Source organism: Euwallacea similis, chromosome 11 (assembly GCF_039881205.1).
Source record: "Euwallacea similis isolate ESF13 chromosome 11, ESF131.1, whole genome shotgun sequence".
Taxonomy (NCBI): Eukaryota; Metazoa; Arthropoda; class Insecta; order Coleoptera; family Curculionidae; genus Euwallacea; species Euwallacea similis.
In genome coordinates, this window is record NC_089619.1 from 939,283 (window position 1) to 963,517 (window position 24,235).

Sequence of the window (24,235 nt, forward strand, 5' to 3'; positions counted from 1 at the left end):
TCTTACAGTACAAAGTTTCTCTAAAAATGAGTTTTCATGGCTGCCCATAGGATTTTGAATGGAAGCCAAATTCATTTCTTAACAGTTTGATGCGATAGTGACGATCTAAATTTACATAGATCTTTAATGCCACAGGAATGTTGTTACCTGTCGGAAAGGAGATTTTTCAGTGTTTTATCCAAATTTCTCCATCATGCCAGATTATTTCCAGGCAAATATGCGAGTTCTCTAAATCACTCTTCGAACGTGCGTTGCTCACATGCACTAATCGTTTTATTTTTATTGGTATGAGAAAAGCTGCCAGGTTTTTTACATTAACAATTAATGGCCACTTCATCCAAAGGTTTAATGTAATATATATTTAGTACATTCAATTTTCTTGCCAATATATCTTGTATACACGATTTTGAATGACATTCAAACAACATATGAACCCATTTGTTATAACTTTTATCATGGATGTATAGAAATTGGGACTGATTCACCTCTAAAGTATTTTTATGAATTCCTTATGACCCACTTGTCACCATGGTGTTTAAATTAAATTACTTTTTTTACTTAAATTAAAGTCTTAGTAGCTTGACTTTGAGGCTCAAAGCAACAGGCAAAGAGCAACTAAATAGTTGTCCCCCTAGTCAGTGCAATATCAAAACTGTTTTACTGCAGTTCAGGTTAATTTTTATGCGGAAATTTTCTGCTGCTAACTTTCCTGATTCAATTAAAATTTTCTTAATTCATTATTTGGTTTGCTCTAGGTGTTTCTGCTCGATTAAAAGCGTCATCTTGCAGAACCACCAGATCTCAATCTGCCACCTACTCAACTTTTATAATCATTTGTCGAAGATGATCATATTCTTCTTTAAAATCCGACTAAAAATATGTAAAAAAAAATATCGAGTTTGACCCACAGATGAAAAGTTTCTGAAGCAGTGAAGTCATTTCAAAACTTGAATGGACAGAAGTTCATGCCATAGAGGTTCTAATCCGCAATAAATTCAGGAATCCAGTAGCCAGCAGCAGAAAATCCATAAATTAGTCATGGAACTAGCAATAAAAGAGTTTCTGCAACTAAAACCCAAACAGTAGTTAATTACTTGGAAGTATAAGAACAAAAGGTCGGAATTTCAAGGAACAGCGGTAGTTGCGTTATAAATTTCCAACGGGGACAATAGCTGAATGGAATAGATTTTGCTTGAGGTTCCAAACAAACGACCCTCTTAAGGAGCGAATAAAAATCGTTCCCTATTTGCTTATTTTAGCCTGTTTAATTCAGTTTGTATAGGCATCTTTGCAGTAATATATAGTATATAGTTATGGATTGCCTCTTTAAAATGCAAAGTTTCGCAACATGACGTAAATGTGATGGATCGGTTTGTTCCTGGTTTAAGAGCCCCTTGAAGTTGTTTTGAAAAATGGAAATTTTAAGTAACTTTTAGACAAAACTTATTGTTAACATTTCTCGTAAACGGCAATGGAACTTAAAACTGTCTCATGCCAAAAAACTTTTTGTCAGAATTTACATTATATCAATATCCGTTTTCTTTTTTTTTTGACGAAGTGAAATTTTCCTAAGACACCTGGCTTAACCATCGGGCTACCGAGAACTGTGGGATTTGCCCTCGGGTCCCCCCGTATCACTCCACGCGTTGGAGAGGTACGTCGAGGGAATCGCCCAAAGCACCTATCAACTAAACCAACCTAAACTTCTCCTCACTTGTAGCCTACAACTATCCGGAGGATGTGGTGTCAGGAACGAGACGGTACGATGCCTTTTGGTCACTTTAGTTCGTATTACATCGAATTTTAGTTCAGTAAGGTTGTCACTTTTAAATTTTTTCTATGCTATTTATCACTTATAATAAATATTATATATTTATAACGCTATTTTGCATTGGTGGCTTGATTGATTGATTCAAAGTTCCCTCAATTAATCGACAAAAAACCTCTAGTTCGTATTCTAAACGCATCCACTGATATCTGACACTTCTAAAAATTTCTAAAAATAACCCCTCATAATCCTTGGCATTATACAATTGCAACAAAAATGCCTCTGCAATTTATTTAATTTTGCTCTCACTTTGCGTGAACTTCTAAACGACTGATGTTCTCAATAAATTTCAGGAAAAGCTTCAAATTCGGTGTAAGCAAATTCGAATTAATCAACATCTCGAGCATCTGCCATTATTAAAAATACTTCAAAACAGCAAAAAAAGTTGTCATATCATTTTTAATATTTGTACCAAACTGCAAGACGAGATTAATAGAAATTAATAAGAAAAAAATGTTATTTCTAAACTATTTTTTGCAAAAACAGGATTTTTGGTATTCGCATGCAGACGCATGTTGGCCGGCACGTTCATCAGATCTATCCTCATTAGATTTTTATTTATTGGGAGCAATGAAAGACCTGATTAGACTCACCTTAACATATGATGCACCATCGTAATCAGAGGAAAAAACTTAATTAAAAGATTATGAAAATCCAAAATTGCGTTAGAAAGAGGCATCAGGAAAAATAAAGTTGGTGATGCTTGTTGGAAACCGAAACGTTGGATTTCAAATCTGACATCGCCAGGTTTCAGTAAAGGGAAAGTATCTGATGAAGTGTCAATGGTTTTGAATTTTCTCGCCAAATGAGTTGAGGAAAAAGATGAAAACCTTTTTCGAAAATTTAGGTTTTTTCTAACAATTCCGAATGTCGTCGGGATTTTTAAAATTTTGGAAAGGCGTATTCTTGAACTCCAAATAACGCAACATTGCCCCAATTTAACCGCCTTCGTGTCCTTTACGGTTACCGAGATCCTGAAGGTTGAGTTCCAGAAATATGCATCGTGTATACCAAACTACCGACAGTGTATATACTTTTTAGTTAGGGATTTAATTCGAAAATTATACACATTATTTATTTTACATTTATTATATTATTATTATATTATTATTTATTTAAAGTGCCGATACTGGTGTAGTTGGATATGTGAGAAAGGCAGTGAATCATTTTAATGACCTTTGAATATCGCTTTACCGCTCACCATGTCGCATGCCTATTAATAAATTAATCATCTGGTGTGCATGCTAGAAAATCATAAATTAATAAAAATGTTAGAAACACAATTACTATGTGTATAGTCGAATGCAAATGGTAATATAGAAAAGATTTTTCGGAAATAGCATCTTGACAGTGGCTCCGTTGGCAATTTTCCACGGCGTGCTCGCGTCGAATCTAAATAACTTGATGGCGTCATCACGGTCATAAATATAATGACATCACACTGAATATTTTGTTATTTTCAATTCAGCTTTTTGGCGGTCAACGACGCGCTCTTGTCCGCCACTTTAAAGCCACTGTCCATTTGTTCCTTCTTAGTGTTGGATTTTCACTCGCCACCAGCCCGACACTATTCTGGAGATTACTGATTACCGGTATTGATTGTGTGTATATGTATTAACCATGGTAGTAACCTTTAAAGTGTGTTTTGCACAATTACGTAGACCAATCACCTTAGATATAAGTATTTACTCATAGTCATTTTGTGATGGTATGAACCACAGCACGCAATGGTTGAGCTATAGTAAGAAATGCGGGCATTTCTTCACAAGTTGTAGAATAGTTTGGACAATTCTGCAATTCTCGAAGTTGGTTCTACATGTATGCGGGTCTGTGGGTTTAAATGGGAAACTTTTAAAGGCACCTTACAAGAAACTCTTTCCTGTTCTTTAGGTTTTACCGCTTTCTAGACAAATGGAAAGAAGTGTCTTTGGAACAAGTTAGTTCAAGCCACTTCCACAGCGAAACGTTGCATTTTTCACTGTCCCCGCTTTTACGTAGAAACATGTTTACAGCAAGTCAGAATACATCATTTAACCCCGGCTAACCTGTTCACGGGGAAGAGGGCGCGTCGGTGAATCCCACACTAGTACCCGATTGACTGACCATTAGGTCGGGAGTTTAGTAAAATTTTAGAAACTTGTAAAAAAAGTTCAGGTTAATTCAGGTTACTTCAGGGTAGTTGAAAGAGTGAAAAATGTACAAACCACTCAGACATTCCACCGCTGATGCATTATCCCTAGGGATCGTGCCAAAAAGGAGGATAAGAAAGACGGGGAGCGTTTTTAGTGATTAAGAGGCTTGTGGTCCTCCTCATGGCCAACCCTGTCACCTTCGGAGTTGAGGCGACGGGGAGAAAGAGTACGTATGTAAATCCCACTCCCTCAACCGACTGACCATCAGGTCGGGAGTCTTTAGAAAGATTTTTGAAACTTTTAAAAAAGTTTGGGGTCATTCAGGTTAGTTCAGGGTAGTTGAAAGAGTGAAAAATGTACAGGCCAATCAGTCACGCCACCCTTGATGCATTATCCCTAGGGATTTTGCCAGGGGGGAGGCTGAGAAAGACGGGGAGTGTTTTTAGTGATTAAGAGTCTTGTGGTCGTCCTCAAGGCTAACCCTGTCACTTTCGGAGTTGAGGCGGCAGGGAGAGGGAACGCGTACGTGACTCTCAGACTGCTCAACCTACTGACGACCAGGCTGGGAATCTGTAGTAAGATTTTCGTAAAAAAAATCAGGTTAATTGAGATTAGTAAAGCTTAGTTCAAGTTGTTTGTGAAATTAAATGTTCATTTAAAAAAACTCTCTGTAATATATCGCGACACCTTAGGATTCAACACATTAAGGAATTAATATGAAGCAGTCTTTCCATCAGTCCAGTGCCAATATCGAGCCTATATAGGTAGTTTATACTTACCTTAAGTGCCTGCGGAAATAGTCGATGTCGCAAAAAGTATACTATAGCGTGTATGTGGAAACGGGTTTATTGTGTGCTCTAAATTTTGAACTATGCACTTAGGTATGTCGCCGACATAGATAAGGAAACACGCAAAACTTTCGGAATTAAGTTTAAAGGTCGTCGGGTTATGGGAAATGGTAAATAAAATCAGAGGGCAAAGTTTTGCAATTTAATTTGGAAGTTTAGTCGAGCCCAATAAACTCCTCTTTCTAAGATCGTTTTCAGCTATCGGCTTAATGTAGATTTTCTATTAAATTATCGTACTGACTTTTTATAACAAGCGAATACTCATCCACCTTAGTCGATTGGCGAAAATTTTGATCGCGTAATGTGTAAGGAGAAAAGTACTTTCCTCCTCAGGGAAAAAAGTGTCGTTTTCTTCCCTCAAATGAGGGTAGAAAGGTTCTATTATCTATGAACATTTTGATCCCCTTTCAGTCGGACAATTGCAAATTGTACAGTATCGGAAAATTCATCAGCAGAGAGACGACAATTATTAAATTCTGTGCATACAACAAGATTCTCATCATGGCGTGGGAAATATTTATTTGCACATCAAGAGAAGAAAATGCGGCTTTTACTTCCACGAATAATTTTAGGGTCGAAACAAAGCGGAGAGCATCAACATTCGAGGAAATAAGAGGCGCGTTCCTCTAGAGGCGTGCATCTAATTATTATAAAAAAAAAGAGGCAAGCGGGTATTATTTGAAGTAATGGAACGCAACCAGTAATATCAAAGACCACCAGGAGTAAAAGTAGCACTTTGACCCTTTGTTGTGCAAGGAAAATGACTAAAAGAGGACTTTCATTCCCAAACAGAAAAAGAGTTGTTTTCAGCCCTCAAGTGAGGGAAAAAGTTCTGTTTTGTATAAAAGTCGTAGAAACATTACCTTCTTCTACTGCCGTGCTTAATGGGCATTTTCCCACATGCATTTACTTGAGGAACATATTTTCGCATTTCTACCGGTTTTGTAGGTATAATTTTTGCCTTCTTATCTTATTCCTTTAACTTCGCCTTTGTATGTTCTTATCTCTTTATTGATATATGAATAAAAAAACATTAATAAAAAAATAAAAAAGTGTTTCTATTTTCTTCCTTTTCCAGATTTCCGAAGACCTTTTTGCAGTTGTGAGGAAAATCGCTGTTTATGTAGTGTACTTCTCCACATGCAAAACCGGTTTCGAAAGTAACACTTTCCAACTCTAATGTTAATGCAGGGACAATTATTTTGGTAACAAGGACGTAACGTGGTACTTTCCCGAACGATGGAGCGAAGTTCGGACGAGCGTCACGAGGCAAAGAGCTTTTAGATAAAAAGGAAGAACAAAAATAAATACTGTTTATTTTATTCGGAGCATCTGTGATTAAAATATTCGCACTTTAATCTAAGACTTTCCGTATTTTTACCGTTCCAAAAACCCATAGCGATGTTCAAAATTTACTCTCTCTTTCTCACTGTTTCTATAGACAAACTTTTTATAGAAACTATTTACTTGCTATAACATAATGCGTGCTGGTTATATTTATACTTCAGTCAATACGCCCTTGTCCTTCACCCGAATATGTTTTTGGAAATAATACTGAATAATAAAGGTTTCGGCACAAGACCTGGCCAAAAAAGTGTGAATTTTTGATCAGTAAGTCCAATTGCAACCTAAGTTAGGGACTATTTCCTTAATTGAGATTGTTATTCCGGAGTGAAACATTTACAAGGAATAGGAAGGAAATAATAAAATTATTGAATCATATGTTTATTCACGTATATAGTTATTAGGCGGAGTTACCAAAAAGATTTCAACATGACAAGAACTCTCATTACGCCTCCAGTCGGGAAATACATTCAAGCGGAAAATTTAATTAAGTTAAATTAAATTTTAAAAAATTGATTTCATTCAGTTTTAATACACCGAAATAAAAATTATATATATGTCGGAGATTTATTAGTCCTTAAGTTAGAATTGTATCATTAGAACCGATAATAGATGAGGGGCAGGCTGACAAAGCCATCTTGAAGATAAAGCATTGTCAAACGAGGTCACTACTACCGACATAATTAAGTGCCCACGTGTGGGATTTGTCTATGGGAAACAGGGACTAGCAGGTACTCCCTTTGGGTCTTAAGGACCACCCAAGCGGGGAAAGTTAAGAAAAGAACCAAGAACAAGTAGTTAAGAGATAGAAGGGCAGAAGAGCGGTCGAGTAGTAATGAATTCGGTAGTTTGCCTTTCTACTTTGCTTTTTTTAAAATATCATATCACTAAATATGGAAAACTTCCCTAATGTTACCCCGACATATATAATTGCAGTGCATCTAGATTTGTACACCCTTTCTTTTTCTCTCTCTTTCTTTCTCTAAAGGGATCTAAAATATGTTATAAACATTTGTAAAAAATCGGAAAGCTTAATGTGGTTGCATATAAATTTAAAAAAAGTTAGCTGCAAGTCTACAAAAGAATTAAAGCATTCAAACATAAATGAAAAGAGGATGTTGAGCAATCCGGTGGCACGTTTTCTGCTCATTGGCTTCATCAGGCATTCATGTGCATACATACATCACGCTGCGCATGGCCGAAGGCACGCGCAGATGCGAGTGTAGCCTGGAAAGAATGAAAGGGAAAAAGAAGGAATCGCAAGCATTGGGCATTGGGGAAACCCTCAAAGATTCCCGAAAACATTGGCGACGTACTCATACTCCACAAGAATACAGCTGGAAGATAAAAACTGCAAAAGTTTTTATTGACTTTCCGTACAAAGATAAATGTAGGTGTTACAATGAAAATAATTTATTGTTGCAGATAACAATGGTGTTACGACAAAGCCTGAGGAACCCGATAGGAATGCGAACCCTAGCGTGTAGCAGCAGCAGCAACAGAGAACCATGGCTGCAGCACGGCTAGCCTGGGGCATTTGTCCCCATCGATGATGGGCGACCGCGACGGCGGAAGCGGCGAAGGGGAGGGGGGGCCCGCCGCCATCGCCGCCGTGCGTTGGGATGAGCCGGCGGCGGCCCCCCTTCCCGGATCCCCACCATTGGACTGGACCGGAGAACCGGTCACACAACCTTCCTTCGACCCGCCACCATTGCCTTTGCACCTGCAACGGCCGTATTCCAAGAGCATGACTTCTTTACCACCGGAGCCTTTTATGATCATGCGCTCGAAGGTGCGTACCATTTCAACTCATTTTCGCGTCACCCTACATGTAATTAATCGCTCTTCTAGGCACTCAACAGGCGAGTAGTACTGAATGTAGGCGGGGTTAAGCACGAGGTGCTTTGGCGCACGCTCGACCGTCTACCTCATACTCGGCTGGGGCGTCTGCGCGATTGCAACACTCATGAGACGTTGAGCGAGTTATGTGATGATTACTCGCTTATCGACAACGAATATTTTTTCGATCGACATCCCAAGTCCTTCTCGTCCATCTTGAATTTCTATCGCACTGGCAAGTTGCATCTGGTGGATGAGATGTGCGTATTGGCCTTTAGTGACGATTTGGAGTATTGGGGGGTAAGCGATTTACCTCTTGTAAGTAGGAAAATTCTGAACGTTTCAGCAGAGAAGACTGCATTCCCATGTTAAGAAATGCTCCAATTGTATTAGTGGATACAAAAGGCCAGGATAGATCGTAACCGGTTTTGTGCGTGTTGACATTCATCAGACGACCGTAGGCAAATTGCCTCGTGTAAGGCGCCCACTGTGGGGGGGGTCATCCGTATCTGCATTGAACTAGACTGCTCTTTCCCTTATGTTCTTAGGGGAAATACTTGAGATAAAAAATATTTGATTAATTTTTTTGCAAAGAAATTTTTACTCTCTGGGACGTTAATTTAGTGCCTATTTTATCGAAGAGATCCACATAAAATTTCAATATAGTCAGCTCGATCTAGTTAGACGAGGTCTTAAAGGGACTATATAAAGAGTCTTCCTGTGTTCCCATCTAATGGAAGCCTCAACTAAATTCGCTCGCGATAGTGGGCTATAAAACAATTATTTCTTGGAAGACCTTTAACAATCCATCCAGCCATCCATTATTGCTGGCAGGCAAACAACGACCCATTGATTAGCTTATATCCCAGTTTCTCGGCAGGGAAACGATTTTCTATAGTGCAAGTCTCTTAATTTGAACCGGCGCTCTTATGTCTATAGACGGGCCGTACATTAGGAAAACATTCAATGGAGCAGTAGGAAAGTGTGTGTATATTAAGCAGTCATTAATCATCATCACACGCCATGCACACATTAATAAGTGCGAAATTTCGGACAAATATTGCATTGTTTGCACAGCGGCTCCAGAAAGATTTCATTATTCAGGTTTTTATCATGCCACGGGATGATAAGCGCGCCATTCACCTTTTTGTCAACAGAATTATGACAAGAGAGATCACCGGTAATCGTTCCTAGATTTGTTATGCTCCAGAAATTATTACCGTATCTCTCAAACATGTGTCATTCATCGCCGAAATGAAATCTTTTGATTTCAGATCGACGAGCTTTACCTGGAGTCTTGTTGTCAGCACAAATATCATCAAAGGAAAGAGCACGTCCATGAAGAAATGCGGAAAGAGGCCGAGTCACTCAGGCAGCGGGACGAAGAAGAATTCGGTAAGTCATTGCCCTTCTGTTTAATAGTAAATTTATGTTACGTTAAACAGAATAAAATAAAAATAGTAAAAAATATCTACTCCCGGACGAATTTAAAGGATCACTTTAATATACCCAATTTTTTTCCTTTGTGATATAAGAAACCGGAAAAAGATATATTGTTGTTTGTAACAATGGTTGAGAAAATTAAAAATCATTGTTAAACATAATTTTCGCGTTTCAAAGTGAATTAAAAAAGAATATTGCTGTTTATTTGCATTTCGAATAATAACGAATCCTTTTATTAAAAAAATATGAAATCAGGATATTGTGGCAGATCTCATAAACATTTTATTACTGTATCATAGCGCAGAGAAGACAGTTAAATGATGAAGAAGTAATTAGAGCGATAGCTTTAATGGTTTAGCCAAAGGGAAATTGCAAATGTACTGGTAGTTATACTCGTAGGAGAGGACAAAACCGCCCGAGGACAACTTCTGTAAGAGATAACCATTTTTGCGATTACATGCTCTTTCGGATCAGCACGCTACTGGTCCTAATTTGAATTTTTTTCTATAAAACTTCAACAACGATCGAATTTCTCAGTGGACAGCAAGAAGAAGATTTAATGGGTATAAACCTCACCCCCCAGCTTCTCAATCGCTGCTCACCAGAGAACCCTCTGTTCAGAAATTAAGATTTGTTCAAAAATATTATTCTCGTATAAATCCAGATTTTCCCTAAAATCTCCAGATGGGTGAAAAATAGTATAGAAGAGGCTAGGCGAACGATTTGCACCTTGCAATTTTTCACCAAAAATAAATTTTGGTTTGGGGTAGCATCAAGTGGTTCTCTAACTTTTGCCAGGTATACAAGATGTTAGAAAAGAGTGTAAAATATTTAAAAAAAGCAATAGTATGAACCAAAATAAACAAAAAAGTCTTAGTAAACATATGTCCACAAAGTAACGGTTTCAGAGGTATGGGAGGTTATACTTTTTTGAAATATTTATTGGCAGTTATTTATTAGTTATTTATTATGTACAAACAAAAGCTTCTAGTAAAAACAACAAATAAAGTTACATAAGATATGCAAAGAGCTCTTCTTCCATTTTCAATCAAGCATGACATCTTTATCCGAAGGATATTCGTACTCTTTTTAAAACTCCCTCATTCGCTCGGATTTGTTGACATTTTTAATTAATTCGTAGCTGCATCTTCTTGAGGCTATTTACAAAAGTCCCATAGACTAATATTCTCAAATATCCCCCTAAAAAAAAAGAAATCTACAGGATTCAAATCGGGCAATCTTGCAGGCCATAATAGAAGTCCTCCCCTTCCTACCCATCCACGTGGAAAAGGTTGGTATAAATACTCTCTAATGGTGATCGAAAAATGAGCTGGAGCGCCTTCATGCTAGAACCATATTTCTTGCCTTTGGTCTAAAGGAATGTCGTCCAAAAGATCACCTATTGTGCTCTGCAGAAAATTTAGGTAAGTAGCGCCTGTTAATTGATTTGGTAAAACAACATCAGGATCTAGAAACCTATCGCCTGCAATACAGTACATAATAAGTAATTAATAAACAATTGCAAATAAATGTTTCAAAAAAGTTCACAAATATCTCCGAAATCGTTACTTTGCGGACTCATGTTTACCAAGACTGTTTTGTTTATTTTGGTCCATACTATTACCTCTTTAAATATTTGACACTCTTTTTTTAACTATCTATATTTCACATATCCTTAAACCTCTTATGATGCCTTTTACCCGATTTACGGACCCTGAGTTTTTATTAATGCACGACAATTCACGACCTCATGTCACTGGAGTTGTTCAAGAATTTCTGCATAAAGTCGAAATTGAAATTATGGATTGGCCTGCAAGAAGTCCTGACATGAATCCAATAGAACATATGTGGGACATACTTGAAAGACTCGTGAGAGTACGGCAACCACAGACATTGGAGGAATTGCGAAATTGTTTGCTTGAAGAGTGAGAAACCATTTCTCAAGAAGAAATTAGAAATTTATTAACGGGAACGCGTCGGAGAATGGAATCTGTCATAAATGCTAGTGGAGAAAACACTAGCTACTAATTTTTGAATGTGTCTTCCGATTTTGTTGTGAAAATGTAACTTTGCGATTTTTAGCTTTCCACTTAATGTACAATTTTTTAGTTTTAAATAAAATCAGTCGGTGTTTAATGTATATTTTCAGTTTTATCTGACATTCTACGAAGGATAATATCATAAATGTCGCTTTATAACACGAAAAATAGTCGGAGACATCGAAGTGATCCTTTAATTTTATTCTGGAGAGTATTTTATTAAAAAAACTATATAACTCTTCTACAGTTACTGTATAAATTTGACCTGATCGTGATGAGACCGTGACCTGACCATGACTAGACCGTACTCTCGTCGCGATTAGAACGTGACCTGACCGAACTTAGACCATGACATGACCTATAATATAAATTGCCCCTTTACTAAGTACTTTTACTATCTTCTCTGACTATACATACTTATGATGTGGTCAAGGAACTTTTTCGGACATTCTTTGCTCTGTTGCACTATTACTCCAAATTTATAAAACTTTAAAAATAATTAAATCTATGATCAATGTAGATTTAATATTTTCTCTACATTTCAGGTGAAGGCCAGTGTTCGCAATGGCAAAAGTGGCTATGGGACCTGCTGGAGAAACCTACCACCTCCATCGCAGCTAGGGTAAGAATTTTTTTAATTTTCCTTGTTACTTTCTCTTAGCATGGCGCTATTAACAAGGAAGAACCCATATATGAGGCTATGTTCTGCTATTCAAATTAATCATAGCTTTAATAATACCACACCATAGAACGTAATGATTATACATATTTTGTAGATACTTGATTCTAGATTGATTCTAGATGTTGTAGATACTTGATTCTATAATAATCGCTTTGTAAATACATATGGTACTTTACAAATTTATTGCTTCTGTAAATTGACTGCTGAATAGTATCCAGAATAATTAAGACAACTCTGATTAATTCAAGTGAGTTTTAAGTTGAACCAGCTCCAGGTAACAAACAAGCCTTGTATGGATATCTTCTTTGTTGCAACTTTTTTGTGGAGTTTTAGGTGTATTTGCAAATGTTTTCTCCCAGTTATTATTGTATCTAATTAAGTAATTTAACGAACTTATGTTGCTGTGACAGTATATTTGAGGGTATGGTCGTTGCTTCGGGAGGTTCTGTTAGTTTCGCTTGTGGGATTCTAAGACTTTCTCGCTCTAGGTCCGTCAATCCTAAGATGGAAAAAATTCAATCACAGTAGAACTGCCCGGAAAGGTGGATATTTCAGAGAAATATAGGGATCAATATGTTTGCATTCGGAGGAGCTCTTTGTATTGCCCCTCGTCGTATGGACGTATGTTCCTTATGTTTCCATAATGTATGCAAAAGCACTGTTTTCCGCCAGGACTCTTATTTGCTACGTACTAATTATTAAAAGCAAAAGGCTCGCGATTACAACTTTTTCGCTAATTATTTTATTAACATGAAATTTTCCAATATTCGTCGTAATGAAAAACTTAAAGTCACTTCCAGTGTGGCCGCAAATGACGCTAACTTTAGAATTTAAAGTAGGACTCCCTGTATATTTTTCTTTCAATTGATTCAACATAGATGTCGTTCCGCAACCAATCAATTGTCACTTTTTCACGCAAGCATTTTTTATTTTTCGTTCTAGAGTGCTTAGATTTTGAAAAATATATATTTATTTTCGTCCTTAGCATTGTAGAAAACTGAAAAATTCCCTTTTCATAATCTCGTACCACTTCCAAGGGCCAATAAAACTATAGTGGGAGTCAAATTTAAAATTCGAAAGTTCGGTGTGGCAGTTCCGGCCACACCGGAAGTACGATTAAGTTCCCAATGGCAGCGAATAATGCAGTTTTATATCATACCTTGAAAATTTCGTTTAAAAAAAAATGCAAAAAGGTTTAAGGCGCGAGTCACTTGCTTAAAACACCCAGTATACTACTAGTAGCTAAAACGAGTCACACGTAGGAGAGGTTACAACACATATTTATAAAAAATTCATTTAAGTAAATGAATCTATCTGTCTCTCTCTTGCACACAGATTTATATGTCTGTCTCTCCTTGTCTAAATCATTGTTTTCGAAACTATTAAACAATTTTTAATTTTTTTCAACACAAACCAACAACTTTAATTAAGTTTAACGAAAAAGATATGGCAACCTTTTGGACCTGGACGTCAAGGGTGTCAGATTACGATCTAGACGACTGGGGTCCATTTTCGCACCTAAATGGCCAGAACCCATTTTCGAACTCAGATGGCCGATGTACCCTGTGGGACTTAGACGAGAGAAAGTCTCGGCCATCCACAACTAGAAAACTAATAAATAAACTATCCTCAAATACACTGAAAATATATGCGTAATAATATTAAGGGATAATATTGTTGGCCATCCTAAACTGCATCACAGCTGGTAAGTTCTCCATGAGGAGTTTATGCAAATCCCTCATTAGGCCTCACACGAAGACGAAGAGGCACTTTATCTGCTTGGAGTAAGTCGAATAAAGTTGTTTCCTACTTCTGCTCTTCCAATTTACGGATCTTTGTACGAAACGATAAAAACCATTCACATAATTTTACGGCCCATTCAAATCAAATAAAGACTCTATAAATTTATCGATAAAAACTTTTCCATATGCTAATCAATTTTAGTCAGGATCCACGATAATCGTAGGGTTTTATACACTGAATTCGCGATATAATTAGGAAAGGAATTACGATTATTAGGAAATCTAAAAATATTTAGGGTGGAAATTTCCAGATGGACAGCTCATTTATTATGGGTTATCTGCGATTCAGTGGCCAGCCACTACGTTTCGCTTAACTTTGACTGAAATGCTTTTAAATTGGACTAACAAGTTTCGTGCAGCAAATCAAAACGTTCGTGTTGCTTTTCATAGAGGACTGAAATTAGGGTGCAACATCAAAAGCCAATGTAAACAGAGCTGAGAGATGTGTAAGAACAGTTTTGACAGTTAACAAGGAAAAGCTTAAAAAGTAGATGACATCAAACTTGTCACTTTTGACAGTATGACACATTTGACAGATGATAATAACAACTTAAAGTACGAATACAACTCCAAGATTAATGACTTTATTCATTTAAAACTCCAAAGAAGCGAGTTGTCTGAAATTCTTGAGGGTTTTAACGAATGACCAACAACAGTTAATAGCCAAAAGTCCAGGCTGATTAACAAAAACTCCCTGGTTGTTCGTGCCCGAGTAAGGCAAAGTTGACCTTAACTTCATGTGTATTCGTGTATATGAAAGTTGATCTCAATAATTACTTGAAGTTCTAACCAGTTTGAGGTTAGTTAGGAACGCCACGTTAAACAGGCCCATTATTTTTAACTAGTTTGTTGGTTTTGCTGTTAAACACTTCGACTGAGTTTCAACAGGTTGCAAATGAAGCCTTTAACTCTAGTGGTTGACTGATTCTTAGGCTAATTAATGCTGCTTTTGATTGTAGATTATAACAACAGCTTGTTGGCATTTAACAGGGCAATTGGCCAACTATTCGGAAGTTGTTTAACTTTGTATATGTTTAGAACCAATTGTATATTCGACCTCCCAATTTTACCTTAAAAGGTAACTTTTAACTTTACTTTAAAAGACGTCTTTTGAATTTTTGACTGGCAAATCCGAGTAAAACAGTTAGGTTGATTTTCAACATTTAGTAATTTCTACACCCTGTATATGAGTACAGTTCGTGCAATTGGGTAATAATTATATATTTTCGAAAATTACTTGACAGAGCCTTTCTAACTGCTGAATAATATTGCGTAGTACTTGTCACACTTGACAACATGACAAATTAGACAGATGATTATGACTACCTACGGATACGACTCTGATATTAATGAAAAACTATGTCATATTTCACAGATTATAAGAATTTGACATTTTTGAATTCAAATTATATATTCTTGAAAACTACTCACCAGGGTGTCTCCAAGGATAAAAGTGATTTTGTCGATGTGGGAAAAAACTTTATTTGGTAGTAAATAGATATGATTAGTCGAAAATCTAAAGTTTCTAAGGACGAATACATTTATGAAAATAATACATAACTTTTACTTATTATTAATTTTTATTATTTTCAAAAAAGTTCTAATACTGACCGCCCAATTTTTACAAGAACAATCTTCTCAGCTTTTCATATTTTAACACAAGTTATATTCACTTGTAATTTCCTTATAGCGTTGGCTATTAAAAAAACTAGTTTGAAAGCTGACACTAGAAAAGAGTTCAATTTGGTTTGGTGCAATTTGATAGAATTTCAAAATGACATGAAATTTAGTACGATTTATTAAATTGTAAGAAATATGAATAATTTTTTAATGAATAAAGAAATGAATTCATTGTTTTTACTTTGACAGTTGACATTGACATTTGACAATTGAGAATGACTAATATACCAATACTTTTTTTCCCTTACAGTAAAGGTGATTTTAGTTTATGAACTCTGTTTTAAAAAGGTATCAAAGATATATAATTGAACGTACGATAGTTTAGCGCAAAACAAAACCTATCAGTTTTAGATTTTCTGTTAACTGAAAATTACTGCAGGTTTTTTCTCAACTCATATTTTGAGATTTATTGCAAAGCACGTGCAACATGTGACTGTTTTGCTAATGACATAATCTGGAAATTTCCAAAGTATTGCAACCCCATGAATGTGGTTCATCTATAAAGTGTCAGTCTGGGAATTAATGAAATTGTGATGAATGGCCAATTTTCTAGGAAACCTGACTATATTTGACTACCTTAATCAGATGTGATAATTAGTTTTAGTGATTAGGTTAGTTCAGGTTTAGGTTAGTTGATTTTTGATTAAAAACAACGATTGTTGTTTTAAAAAAAAATCATAATTTTCCGTGGCTGTAAGTAAACTAAGATTAATTCTATTTTTAACAGAAGTTGTTACGACAAATTTGTGCAGTTAATTAATCAACTGCCATGTAATTAAGACTTTAATGTCTATGATTGTAATCTGTTATTAAGGATATTGATGTTGTCTTGATCGTTGTGGTTTTCGACTGATAATCGGTGTATCGCTTAACTCGATTAATGTTTTCTTTTCAATTCTTATGATTATAGCGAATGGGTAAACGAAACGACCAGTGGCTTGCTTACCTGGAACTCATTAGTCGTTGTCAGTTACAAGTTAGCCTCCTTGAACTAGCTTAACTTGCTCCGCAGCTTGTGCAAATTAAGTTAAGACTTTTTGTCTGCGCGATATTGCACAAGCATTGTGCAGTATTGCGCAGACATTGTGCAATTTTGCGGAGACATTGTTCAAAGTCAGCTGAGTCTTGTTTGTGCAAATTGTGCAGATTTGCACAAAAATTGTGCGTTGTGCAAATTAAGCTAAGTCTCTTAGGCTGCTTTTAACTAACAAGGGGTTCAGGCTAGATGTACATTGCTTCCTCTTTTTTTGGGTCATGATGCGTAAATGTATGCTTGATGGCTAATATACTGAACTAACCGTGGATCGAGGCGAAGGCTGTTGGTTTAACGTGTCACAGTGATGTTTTGCTTCGCCTTAAAATTCTTTTATTACTAACTTTATCTTATAGTCTTATAGTCATTACAGTACTTATAGTCATTTCGCCGTCCTTTTTTGACCGTAATCCGCTATATGAAGAACAGATAAAGATAGTAATAGTCAGGCAAAAACACTAACTTTGCATTTTGTACAAACTGCGCACTGAAATCGGAATGCACCTCCCTGACTGTCGAAAATACCCAATAGATTATTATGTAAAATGAATTTTTTGTTGTTGTGTTTGTGACAGCATTTCCATGTACAGGGCATCGGGAGATTAGCCATATGAATCTCGATATCATAAAAGGAGGTCGGTTAAATTGAAGCAAAGTAGGCGTTGAAGAATTCTTAAAAAATCGAAAAATTACGATGTTTTTCGGAGGTTCGAAAAAACCTTTTTCGAACATTCAAAAAAACCTTTTTCGAACTTCGAAAAAAACTGAACTTTCGGAAAATGTTTTTATTTTTCACAACGTGGCGACATCATTATTAAAATCCGATGTTTCGATTCCGTACAAGCATCATCAACTTTATTGTTTTCTATGTGTGCCATCTTGGGTTTTCACATTTTTGAATCCAGTTTTTTTTCTGATTCGAATGAGTATCATGTGTTAAGGTTTATTGTTGCAGTTACGTGCAAATATTAAAAATTCTGTTTTTGCTAATAATTCTTTGGAAATATTTATTTATAACATTGTTCCGAGAGCACCTTGTACAAAGAAGCAGTAGCCGACCCGATATATGTATTAAATGAAACACTTTGAGTATTTCTCCATTACTGGGTTCGTTATTTTCTTTTTATAACTACTGCCGAATAATTCCTATAATTATGTATCTAGCGGTTTTTGAAATATTAATGAATGTTATTATTTTTGTTGAAAATAATACCCTGCTGAAACCATCGTTACAACGCGATTTGATTTCACAAAAATCAGAGATTTTGGAGATTATTTCGGAAAGATTCGCGAAGTTGCCCCACTTAGACAAAGTGGAATAAAATTAACACTTTTATGGTTAGACACTGCACCTGCTTTAAGTGAGTTTTTTAATAGAACACTTTGTAGATGAGCGAACGCGCTGAAAGGCAATTCAATTTCCTTTGCGAAGACGTAGCATGTCATTAGACAATAAAGTACAGTGGCTCGAGTCGCGGTCAGTGTCGGAGGTACAAATTAAATTTTATAGTGCTGTCGTAAGGCAAATGTGATATTCAACATTGTGATGCAACAGTCTGTTTTTTTTCTTTTATTCTATTTGGCAATAAGGCCTTTTCGGAGGTTATGTTCGTTTCTACCATTGTTTCGGAGACATCTTATACAGGGTGTCCCAATATTCCGTTTACACAGAGTTACCGTAGATTTCTGAGATCAAAATATGACGGATTAACTCTATATACCTTAATCCAAAAGTTAATAGTTACAGAGCTACGGGGTGTCAAATTTGAATTTTAAAAATCAATTTTTAACCATAATTATTAAACCGAACGGGAAAATATCTTGAAATTTTTTACTCGGGGGTATTTTGAGATGGAAAATCCATATTTACCAACGAATTTAAGTTTACTCATAGAAGGTGCAGCATACGGCTTATGTTACTCATTTGATTACTTGCTACATTTTTTTGCGTTACGTTAATTCACTTTTTAATAGAATAGCGTATTGGCCTATTGTTTATGCTTAAAAAAGGTATACCTTAGTCATATCGCTATGAGCAAGCATTTCCGAGAAAAATGCATTTGAACTAGTGGGTGTTCAATAATGATTTACTGTAATAGTAACAGATACCAAACATTTTAACTTTTCATTAACAAGTGTGCCTTTACATTGGCGTTTTATAGCTAAATTATCATGGAAATACATATTTAATGAGCAAACTGACATGATGTTAGTATTTGATTTTTGTAATGGCAATGGCCGTGAAAGTGCACGAGTATTACAGTAAGTCATTATTGAACATCCACTAGTTCAAATGCATTTTTCTCGGAAATGCTTGCTCATAGCGATATGACTAAGATATACCTTTTTTAAGCATAAACAATAGGCCAATACGCTATTCTATTAAAAAGTGAATTAATGTAACGCAAAAAAAGTAGCAAGCATTCAAATGAGTAACATAAACTGTATGCTGCGCCATCTATGAGTAAACTTAAAATTGTTAGCAAATATAGATTCTCCATCCCGAAAAACCCCCGAGTAGTAAATTTCAAGACATTTTCCCGTTCGGTTTAATGATTATGGCTAAAAATTGATTTTCAAAATTCAACTATGACACCCCGTAAATCCGTAACTATTAACTTTTGGATTAAAATATATAGGGTTAAACCGTCATATTTTGATCTCAGGAATCTACGGTAACTCTATGTACAGGGTAGTCTAAATTCGAGGCGTATCATTGGGATCTCAGAAACTATAAGAGATACGAGGTCGCTTAAATTAGGGCAAAGTTGCGCAATTTAGTACCCAACAAAATGCTACTTCATATGTGGAAAAATTCCGAATACTTTCGGAGATATCCAGAAAAAATCGAAATTTTGCTATATCAATTTTATTTTTTCCTGACTTTATTTGAAAAAATATTCCAAAACAGATGTTACTTCATTATTGCCACTTTTTCTTCCCTACAAGATGGTGTTGTGAAATTTAAAATCCGACGTTTCATCTTTAAGCAACCATCATCAACTTAATTTTTTTAAATACGGACCTGGATTTTTTATCTTGTCTTTTATTACCTTTTGCCCTTCTTAGAACAATGACATATAACAATCACCAAGAAAATTAGTAGATATGATAAAAAAACACTCTTAAAAGGTGCATATATCTAGCACTCTCCCACATCTTTTTTAACATAGGTTTGTCTTCCTTATGTTGTTTTATTTTGTATTTTTTATTTTTCATTGTATATAATTTCTCAATAAAACAATGAACATAAGGAAGACAAACCTATGTTAAAAAAGATGTGGGAGAGTGCTAGATATATGTACCTTTTAAGAGTGTTTTTTTATCATATCTACTAATTTTCTTGGTGATTGTTATATGTCATTGTTCTAAGAAGGGCAAAAGGTAATAAAAGACAAGATAAAAAATCCAGGTCCGTATTTAAAAAAATTAAGTTGATGATGGTTGCTTAAAGATGAAACGTCGGATTTTAAATTTCACAACACCATCTTGTAGGGAAGAAAAAGTGGCAATAATGAAGTAACATCTGTTTTGGAATATTTTTTCAAATAAAGTCAGGAAAAAATAAAATTGATATAGCAAAATTTCGATTTTTTCTGGATATCTCCGAAAGTATTCGGAATTTTTCCACATATGAAGTAGCATTTTGTTGGGTACTAAATTGCACAACTTTGCCCTAATTTAAGCGACCTCGTATCTCTTATAGTTTCTGAGATCCCAATGATACGCCTCGAATTTGGACCACTTTGTACACGGAATATTGGGACACCCTAAATATAGAGTCGTAATGGAACCGATATAGAGCAACTGCGTGTAGGGGACCTCGGAATATGACGATTTGTTGAATTGTTTTCTACGGTTAATAGTTGAGGAGATATTGACTTCCAAAGGTGGCTTGTAAATGTTCAAAAAAACGACATATTTCAGCTATGCGTCAGCACAACGCAATCAAATTTGGAACATGTTTTATTCTTATCAACGTTTTGAATTGGTAAAAACGTGAAATCGGTCGATGCTCAATAGAGGTTGGATTAGGGGTAAGGTAAGGTCTAAAAGAGTTGGGATTTTTTTATCTGTGAAGTAATTCACAAACGGACAATACCATTTAACAGCGAATTTAATTCTAAAACTTATTCCCCTTCAAAATTTGTCGAAAATTTTATCATTTTTGAGCAAATTGCGGTTTTGTGAGATAGAACCAAATCAAATTTAAAGGGATTACAGGAAAGTGATTCAGTTTTTGGCTGGTAAGCTATTTGTAATTTGCCAAAGTTATGCAAGTGGAAGATAACCTAAATGTGGAATTACATCAGGTATTAGTGTGAGGATCATTTTCAATACCCCGTAAAATTTGTTCTTCATTTCGAAGGTGTACTTGCTGATCGACCCTCCAAAACTGCTTATGCAAAATGGGCCAATCTCTCGAGGCTTCCTTTCAGTTGGAAAATGTCTCCCGGTATAGAATTAAACGATTAGGAAACCTTCTTTGCCGTTCCTCAACACTCCCGCCACAATTACCCTCTAAAATCCCCAATACTAACAACATATCAACTTGCTCACTAAATGAAAACTTTCCAGCCATTCCTGAGCCGAATCGCGCTGATGTAATGCCACATTTAGCATATCTGTTACTTGCATGACTTTGGCCAATTACAAATAGCTTACCAGTCGAAGACCGCATCGTTTTTGACTGGCAATCCCTTTAAATCCCTTTAAATTTGGTTTGGTTCTATTCCACAAAACTGCGATTTTATCAAAAATGACGAGGTTCTCGACAAATTTTGAAGGAGCATTAAAATTTTAGAATTAAATTTGCTATTAGATGGTGTTGACCGTCTATTAGTTACTTCACAGATAAAAAAATCATAACTTTTTTAGATCTTACCTTGTCCCTAATCCAACCCCTATTGAGCATCTTCCGATTTTACATTTTTACCAATTAGGGGAAGGTGGGGTAATTGCGAATACTTAAAGGAGAACTGTAATAAAACAAAATCAGATTAAGTTACGAATGCTATTTCTTACGGAATGTTTAATTAAATTAATCATTCTTAAATGCTCATAATTAACGTAAATAAATTTTCAAAATAAGATAAAATTCTAATAAAAAAACAAAACATTGGTGGCCGAGATTACCCTAGAGCTCGTGGGGTTATCACGGACATTCTAATTGGTACACAAATCACAGATAAATCCTTTTGAGGAGCTGGCACCACTCGTGCAGTTTTGGTGGACCCATAAATTACACTTATGGCATTTTATCCAATTTTCATTGAAAGGATCTTCATAGTTTTCATTGCAAATTATGCAATAATACTCCTTCATTTTAATGTTTTCATTTGCAAATGCTTTAAGATTCTTCACATCTTTCTTCTGTTTAGCGGTACTTACAGTCTTCTTACTTTCTTTCTTCTGCTCCAACTTGTTTCTGGCCTTTTTGTGCTAAAATTTTTGAATTTTTTCGAACATTAGAAACGCTTGTCTCGTTAATATTGTAAGTATGATTAGCATCAAAGTGATGTTTTGTTTGCAAGGCTTCCAAATTGTTGAAGAACATTTTCACTTCCATCTCATTAAAAGCTGTTATTCCATTGATAGAAGTAGACTCGGGCTTACGTAGCGAAATATTAGGGTGCCTTTATTTTTAATCCATAGAACCATTCTTTTCCTGCCATTTGGGATGTTTTGTCAAAATTATGCTTCAAATTATTTACTTGAGCAAATTTGAAAGCTAGTTTCCGCACCATCTCTATGGTTAAACCATAAAATAATTTACTGTATTTTATGACATATTCTTCTAATTCACTTTCTTGTTCATTAGTAAATACAGCTTTCCTTCCAGTTTTTGGTTCTTTTATAACTTTCTTCTTGAGATAGTCGTGTACAGTAATTTTTGGAAAAGACTAAGTAATAACGGCTTTTCCTAATGACGGTGTTTTATTCTCGACAGCCTGAATGGCTCTTTCTAAGTCTTCTAATTTGTATTTCCTCTCCGTCTTTCTCTGGTAATTTCGTGGCATCTGAAATAGGTACATATATTTGAGTAAGTATAAAAATAATATGTGCAACTAGTTGCTAAACCCACCGCGGTCGACTGCTGGACATAAATTATAAATAAAAATTAATACAATAATTTTATTATTTAGGGGTAATTACGGACGGTCAAGATTAGCTCACTCAAATCGTTCGCCATTAACCGACACACACAAAACCGCAAAACTTTTTTTATTTGAGGTTAGAATCGCGTGATGCACGCGGTAAGTACTTGCAAACGTTGCTGCATTAGACACTACTTCACTTAAAAAACACCGGATTTCTATGTTACACCTAATATATTATATATCTATTAAATTTGACTTTAAAATTACATGAAATTGTTGAAAAAAATCACGTTCATATACCTTACCTTACCTTACTTTACTTGACTTCATCACTCAGTGTTCGGACTACGTTGTGACTTAACTTGCGATAATATCGCTGAGAATATCTTCCATTCTTTTCTAACACAGCTACAGTGGCGCGTCTGCCATTACTCGCCGTCCGCGATTATCTCACTCTCCCCTAAAAATGCTGATAAGAATGAAAAAAAAAATCAAATTCAGTTACGTTGTGGCGACGCATAGCTGAAATATGCCCTTTTTTACACATTTACAAGCTACCTTTGGAGGTCAATATCTCCTCAACTATTAACCGTAGAAAAAACTTGAACACATCGTCATATTTCGAGATACCCTCCATCTACTCCGTGTCGTTACGATTCGCCCTGTATAACAGCCAGGTGTTAATTTTGTTGCCTCCTGTTTGGGATCATTGTCTTAGTAATAAACAAAATGATCCTTTATTCGTAACTTCTCAGTACCTTGTTTAAAATTTTGTTTTAAGGAGTCATGATAAGCATTTTGGCGCATAATGCCATTAATAAAATATAGGTTGCCAGGGTCTTTGGCGGACCTGCAACTCCATGCCATTAAGAAGCCTTCAGTGTGTTTTGTGTGATATTCGCAAATTCTTAGTTTTTAGTGCTTCGTTAGGTTTTTCCATGCTCTAGTTACTCCATCACAACCAAGAATGTTGAATTTTCTTTTGTCAGCGAATATCGTCTTGTCCCAAAGTGAAACATCTTTGTCTCTGTGTTCTTAAGCAAATTGAAAACATTTAATTCTATTTGCCTTGCTCTCTTATGCACGACTTCTTTCGTGCCAATTTATCATGAAAATTGTTTTTATGTAATAAATTTCTAATTATCCGGGACATAGCTATCTGCTTTAATTCGATTTCTATCAATTCTGTTAATTTTGGAGCAGACGATTTTAAATTTTCTGCAGTTTTGCATAGAATCCAACGTATATCGTACTTAACAAAAAATTTTCCTTGAAGATTTCCCCACTTAATTTTTTATCTCATTGTCATGAATATAACGTTTTATAATACTTTACATTGTGATGTATGGTGCATTAATCATTTTCCCAATTTCCCAGTATGATTTTCCTCATTTATGATGGTGAATCGCTAACTCTCTATCTCTTTCTCTGCTCAACTTGTTTTTCCTCTCCGACGTCCCATTG

At 35.6% G+C, this 24,235-nt stretch overlaps 1 protein-coding gene across 3 annotated transcripts in view; it reads left to right on the plus strand.

Annotated features, from left to right (window-relative positions):
* The window catches only part of LOC136412328 (potassium voltage-gated channel protein Shab-like), a 38,848-nt gene that overhangs the window by 6,517 nt on the left and 8,096 nt on the right, over positions 1-24,235 (plus strand). The window contains exons 1-5 of one of the 3 annotated variants that reach the window (XM_066395370.1): positions 3,192-3,420; positions 7,578-7,944; positions 8,004-8,291; positions 9,266-9,386; positions 12,019-12,095. In XM_066395370.1, the coding sequence (XP_066251467.1) occupies positions 7,702-7,944; positions 8,004-8,291; positions 9,266-9,386; positions 12,019-12,095 (729 nt within the window). In that variant the 5' untranslated portion in view covers positions 3,192-3,420; positions 7,578-7,701. Of the gene's footprint in view, positions 1-3,191; positions 3,421-7,577; positions 7,945-8,003; positions 8,292-9,265; positions 9,387-12,018; positions 12,096-24,235 lie in introns of those variants that run through there. The other 2 variants (XM_066395369.1, XM_066395371.1) reach the window with 2 other exon arrangements.